At 29.0% G+C, this 7,074-nt stretch overlaps 1 protein-coding gene across 1 annotated transcript; it reads right to left on the bottom strand.

Moving 5' to 3' along the window:
- Window positions 1–5,942: 5,942 nt before the first annotated feature.
- Window positions 5,943–6,512, bottom strand: LOC107062888 (non-specific lipid-transfer protein 1-like). Its single transcript, XM_015314072.1, has one exon. The coding sequence runs from the start codon at window positions 6,494–6,496 to the stop codon at window positions 6,140–6,142; it is 357 nt and encodes a 118-aa protein (XP_015169558.1). The 5' UTR covers window positions 6,497–6,512; the 3' UTR covers window positions 5,943–6,139.
- Window positions 6,513–7,074: the final 562 nt, after the last annotated feature.

The following is a 7,074-nucleotide window of genomic DNA, read 5'->3' as shown; positions in this document are numbered from 1 at the left end:
GGTAGAATTTTTTTTTTTTTTTTTAAAATTGTATAAAAAATATATTTTTAAAAAAATTATTATTTAGGAGGGGGTGTGGGTAGTAGGGGTTGAATATTGCCAAATTAGCTTTGATTTTATTTGGCTTTAGGAGATTAAAATGGGTTAGAATCTTTTACTTAGGGGTGTCAAAAGAATATGAAAAGTCGAACAAGCCTAACCGTATCAAACCAATTTATACCATTTTTTTTCAATAAAATCGTGTATTTTTATTCAAGTGTATAACCGTCCCGAACAATTGATATGATCTTCTTAATTTAAAAAAAAATTGAACCGAACTGAATAACCTTACATGTATGCAAATATATTTTAATTATTAATAATATGTTAAATTTAATATATAAATATATTTATAACATGTTTCAAATATAAATATAAACTAGGTCATACGCCTCTGGTGACTATACGACTTTGAGCCTTTGCTTTTTAGTTAGCCTTTAATTAATTAAGTTTAAAATTAAAAGATACTATACTAGATACTCTATCAAACAATACGGCAAAACTTATGCAAATACTCTTAATAAAAGTTTAAGATCAAACAATACGACAACAAGGATTTTCATTCTTGATTTCCTAGTGAAGAATTTAGTTGTTGCTTCAAGAACACACTTGCAAGAGAAATATTTTAATAATGGTGTATTTTGAGATAATATTTTAAAAGTAAAAAAAATTAACTGAACCGTACCGATATCGAAGAGAAACTATGATTAGGATGGTTTTAAAAAATATAATTTTCGTTATACATTATAAAATACCCAAAAAATTAGGATGGTATAATTTTTTAAAAATAACTAACCTAACCATCCCAATGACACCCCTAATTTTACCCAAACCGACCAAACCCATATTTACCTTATTTTATATGGGTGAATTGTAATTCAATCCATTTTGGCTCAATTCATATTAAGTCATCCAAATTTAATCCAATCTAATCATTTAATTTGTCACCCTTATATATAGTTAAGGTGTCGTTGCAATTTCGCCTATAGTTGAGGGATTCTTATGAATTATCCCTTATTATTATTAGACTAATTCGTTTCTTCGCACTCATGTGAGTATAATGAAATTTTATAATCTGTTCCATTTTCTAAATTACAAAAGAATATGTATAAGCTTATAAAATAGTTTGATATACTAAATTTTCTTTTTACTAATAAATAGTAAACATACTAAATTATTTTTAGAAAATGTTCCTGACAGTCAAAATGAAAGAATCATCTTACAAACCCGTTTACTAAAGGACTTGTGAGGGATATGAATTGATAATAATGAGCACTATTCTATGAGTCAAAGACGGGTTCGTTTAGTTAGGAATAAGTTATTTTAGAATTTATTAATTCACAATAAGTTATCTCATCATGTATATGAAATAACTTGTTGTTTGCAATAAATTTTAAACATATGGAAAATAAATAAACCACATAAATAAAATTTGAAAAAACATGAATATTTTATTGACTATAACGCGGGTACAATTCTGTTCCTCCCTTGATTCTACTCTCCTAAGATTTATCCATGATTCGAGGGCCGTTAGTGGCGTATTTCTCGAATTAGGATGATTTAGATTTGACCTCTATATGAATATTCCATGACTTTCGTGGAATATTCGAGATCTCGATCTCTTTATGAATATTCCATGAATTTGTGGTGGACTTTTTGAGATTTGTTTTAAAGGAATTTACTACCCTTTATAGGCATGAACTTATAAGGTTTAGGGTTGAGTAGCCTCCAAGAAATCTAATTGAAACTGAACACACCTTCTAGAGTTCCAATTCGAATTGAACACGTCTTGTAGAGTCCACAAAATTTCAATGTCTACACTTGTCTCATCACTATGGTAAAAATGATGAGATAAATAATACAAGGAATATTTAATATCTCCAATCAAACGTAGGATAAAATAATCCTCCATTTTATCCTGAGATTGTTATACCTTATACCTCACACCAAACGACTCCTAAATTTGTCACTAACAACTGAACTCTACCTTTCTTTTTGTCTTGTCAATTGTGAATTAAGACCTCTATAGGTACTATTAGTATTGTTCTCTTCCATAAATGAAATTTACAAATACAAAACAATGATTTCTTCTTTTCATCTCAAAATATCCATTACATAAAATAATTTTGTTCTTTTCATCTCAAGTAGTTATCTTGTACTTAAGTAATATTTTTTGACATTAATAGTACCTTGTAATTGTTTCTTGAGACTGAATGAGTAGTTCTCTTATAGTGATTTTTTTGGGTAAGATAAGCATTTATTCTAGACTAGAAGAGGAAATTATATGGTGTAGATTTAATCCTTCTCGCAAAGTTCAGAATATATTTAATCATTCTTACACAAATTTTTTTGGTCTTCTTTAATTTGAAGACTTCCCTTTCGAAATTAATTATATTTGACTTCTATTTTACTATTCGAACAAAAATACCCAATTACCCATGTTGTTAGCAAATTTTGGACACAACTACTAAAATCCCATGTCACTTGTTGATGGTTTATATGAGTCCACCATGAGTCAAGAGACCAGGTCCTTGACTGTATTAATAACATGAAGAATACTAAATTCTTAAAGTAAAACACGCTGGAGTTTACGTGGGAATCTCCTTGCTCAAGGAAGGAAAAATCATGATCTGTCCCACAAGATTTCTCAACAACTCCACTAACTTCAAGCAATCTGTGAATACAAACTCCAACTCTAGTAATCACAAATGATTAAACTCTTAATGCTACACCTTGTAACACCTCTAGTACAAAGACTTAAATCTATAACCTTATTGCTCACTATAGCAAATACCTCTAGTTAACATATACTTCAACCAAACACAACACAACCACCTGTAGCAACTTGACTTCACAATGATTACAACTGAAATGATCTAAGTTCCCTTATATCATAGAAATAGATCGATCTTACAATAAATAAGCACGAGAAATTTAACTCAAATGTCAACTCAAGACATCTTCAGATCACTCGATCAGGTCACTTGCTGCTTGTGAGAATAGTTCTTTCTTTAGAGAATGATCATGACTTTTGCTTTTTTTGATATTCTTGATTGTAAAAACTAGGTTGTTTCTTCAATATTTCGCTTGTATATGAGAGACAAAACAACCTAGTAATACACCATTGGGCAATGACTCTGCACCTCTGTTACTGTGCCCACCTACCACAGCAGGTTTGACAGCTTTACAACTACACTCCACTGACTAGTCTTAAATGCCAACAGCTTGAAGGATCAAAACCCTCTACCTGATCCTACTACCTCATAGTTTGTTAAATCATCAAAACATAAGAATACAACACTTGCCTTTTAAGTGAGGTGGACACCACGTAGTATCCCTCATCACCACCCTTATAGCTGCAATTTAAAATTTGTTCAATAATTTTCTCATTTTTTTTCTCTATTCACACTTTTTCTTTTTTTATTTCTCATATTTTTAAATTAAAGAATAGAAGCAAAGAATGAAATAAAAATATAGAAATGAGATAATGATAAGCTAATAGATTCATGGGGAGAGAGTACAACTCATTCATCATCAAGAAGGTCTTCTTTAGTCAAATTACATTTCTTCATGGGTTTTAAATTTGTCCTTCTATTGATTAACATATATACGAGCTTGCATGTATTGAAGCAAAAAAATTTTGAATTTATTCACACTGAACTACGTAAACGATGGGTATAAACTTTGTTCGGTAATGATTAAACTTAAGAGGTAATTGGTTTAAATTAAATAGGTCTTCCCAATATCACACACACAAAAATTATTATTCCAAAAGAAAATTTACGACTAAATTGTAATTAAAGAATATAAAAAAAATACATATGTGAGAACAATGGCGGAGCCAGAATTTTCGTGGAGGGGGTTCAACATATAAAGAAGTAAATAAAAAAATGGAGCAAAACGGATCAGGGAAGAAAAAATTTATCCTTAATCCGTTAAATTTAACTTGCCTTGTCATGCCGCATTTAACGTTTCTTCCTACTTTTACCCTGCTTCATTGATTCTTTTTTTTTTTTAAAAAGGTGGTTTTTTTCGTTTTATTTTTTTATTGTTTTACTTTATTTTGAATTTTTAAAATAAATTAAATTAGTGTTCATTCAATCATATGTTACTTTAAAAATTGTTTAATACTCTTTAAAAATGTGTGGGGATTGAGTTACTAATATTATAATGTATATTAAAAGGATAAATAAATGACATTGCCAATTTTTTGTTCATTTATTCAATTTACGGAAAAGGGCCAAAATTGCCCCTGAACTATGCGAAATAGACCACTTATACCCTCCGTTACATTTTGAGATCAAAAATACCCCCACTGTTATCCCTAGAGACCACAAATACCCCTCAAAAGTTAACAACCCAAATTGTTAATGACGTGGCAAGCCATGTGGGACTGATCTCTCCACCTAAGCTGCCAACTAGGATTTCCAACAATTAGAAATCCTTCTAAAATTAGAAATAAATCTTTTATTTTAAATTACATAAAAAATATTATATTTTTAATTACGTAAATATTTACCACTCTTTATTAATATTTATATTTATTGCCGTTAAAAGTTATTTTTTCATCATAGTTTAACTATTAACCAAGTATATTTCCACTTGATAAATAACTAATATATAATATATCTAACTTGATAGGATGAATTTTTGTATAACAATACCTGTATCTTCTGTATGTATGAGGGGAAATTTATGGCTCGATAATATTAACTTTGTTCTTGTTTTTTTTGTTGGATTAATACAATTTAGGAGATATAGATTTTAAAATTTTTTTAGTGGTAATCCTAGTTGGCAGCTTAGGTGGAAGGATCAGTCACACATGGCTTGCCATGTCATTAAAAATTTGGATTGTTAACTTTTGAGGGGTATTTGTGGTCTCTAGAGATAACAGTGAGGGTATTTTTGAGCTCAAAATATAACGAAAGGTATAAGTGGTATATTTCACATAGTTCAGGGACAATTTTGACCCTTTTTCGTTCAATTTATAAGGTTTTCTATTGGTAAAAAAAAAGACGAATAAATCAAATAAATGTAGTTTACATCTCTCTAGAATAGAATCAAAAAAATGAGAAAGAAATATCATGAATAATCATGCCTTTCAAATTTATTCTTTTGATTAAGTTTCGTTTAACTCATCATTAAAATATTTTTTCTCTATCTCAATTTCAAGTTTAAGAATAATTGACAGTTTTTTAAAAAGTTCCTTTGAATTAGTATATAAAAAAAGAGTTACGTAAAAATAAAATGAGCAATAGAGATAAAAAGAATAATATACAAAAAATGAAAATAATGTGCTAATAAATTCGAACAAATGAATATTGAAAAGGAGAAATAACATTAAAAAAAATAAAAAAATAATAATAATAAAGCTCCAACCCAAAAATGTTGAGCCTATCTCAGTCTTGCTATTTGATTTTCTAAATGAAGAAAACAAAAAAAAAATCAAGGAAAGTGTTGTTGCGTGGAATCAAACCCAAGACATCCAGGCGAATTCTTGACCACCTTAACAACTGAGCTAGCCTCTTTACATGTGTTGTGGGGGGTTCATTTTAATATATATACACATGAAAACAGAATTTGACCTTATATACCGTGTAATTTTCCGACGAAGGGGGTTCGAATGAACCCCTAACCTCCATGTAGATCCGCCCCTGTGTGAGAATGATTAAATATACCCTTAAATTATACGAGAATGATCAAATTCATCCCTATGTGGCTTTTATTTTAATTTATTTAAAAAATTAAAATTATTTTTTTCACTTTCAAATACATTAATTCAAGTCATTTATATAATAACCGGAATATAAATAAGCCACTTTTTTAGTGGAGGATATATTTACTCAAATGGTATAATTTAGATATATATTATTTAGACCTTTAAATTCAAAGATTCTCATAGATAGAACTATGAGGGTCCCATTTTATTCTTCATAAGGATAATTAAACTACATAGCAAAATATATTTGAGGTGATCCCTCAAATATACTTTAGTTACACATAAACCACAACAAGGAAAACATCATTTTTATTTATTATGTACATATAGAAAGAGTAATCACTAAAACCACTCTTTTATCATATATCAACCTCTTTTTCTTCAATATACCTTTGAGCAATCAACATCCTTACTAATTTTGAAAGGAAACTTGGCACCACATTTTTCGGGGATACTTGTGATACGATTGATTTGTTTTTTGGTGATGGTGGAGAGAATGTCATTTACACATGAACAGAGAGTTTGGCGGTCTAAGATGGTAGTCGCGTTACCTAAACATGATTTGCAAGAGTTGCAACATTCTTTCGACACATGTCCACCAGACATCACATAAGTAAGGCATGGTTTTATTTTATCGGTTACTGTGTTGCATGTAATCGTCGTCGCCTTAGTCGATAGTGGTGTCACCACCATGCAAATGAGGAGGAAAGAAAGAAGTAATTTCTTGCTCGTAAGCATTGTAGGGATTAGTAATTGAATGATCAATGAGTTGTTGAATGTATTGTAGGGAATATATTTATATAGAGGTACTACCAGAAAAAAAAAACCCTAAATTATTTATATTTTATTATTTTGATACCTAAAGGCTAAAACTATGGACACTTGTGGTTAGTACCCTCGTGAACTATATAAAACATTTTTTTTAAATCTTACTATTCCTTGTACTTGTCGTAGCATTTATGTGACATTTTACAATTACGTTTTTAAAAAATAATTATTTTTAATTTTAATTTTCTTTCTTTTGGTCAGTTAAAATGACATAACACATCACACACAGAGTATATTGTTAAGGTATGTTTTATTAATGATACTTTTGAACTAGCTAGCTTGATTATTATTAAGTAGTTATATTCTCGTTGTTATTGATTTATTTTATTGTTTTATTATTATTATTATTATTAAAATATGATTTTTTTCAATTGTATTTACTGTGGTAAAAATATATGTTGAATTTTGTAGAAGAATAAGAAGAAAAAAAAATCAATAATAAATTAAGATAAGCCAATAACAAAGAACAAACAAGTTTTTTTTTTTTT

The sequence above is a fragment of the Solanum tuberosum genome, unplaced genomic scaffold (assembly GCF_000226075.1).
Source record: "Solanum tuberosum cultivar DM 1-3 516 R44 unplaced genomic scaffold, SolTub_3.0 scf00266, whole genome shotgun sequence".
Taxonomy (NCBI): domain Eukaryota; kingdom Viridiplantae; phylum Streptophyta; class Magnoliopsida; order Solanales; family Solanaceae; genus Solanum; species Solanum tuberosum.
Note: the sequence above shows the minus strand (reverse complement) of the source record. Positions and strands in the feature narration are given on the sequence as shown.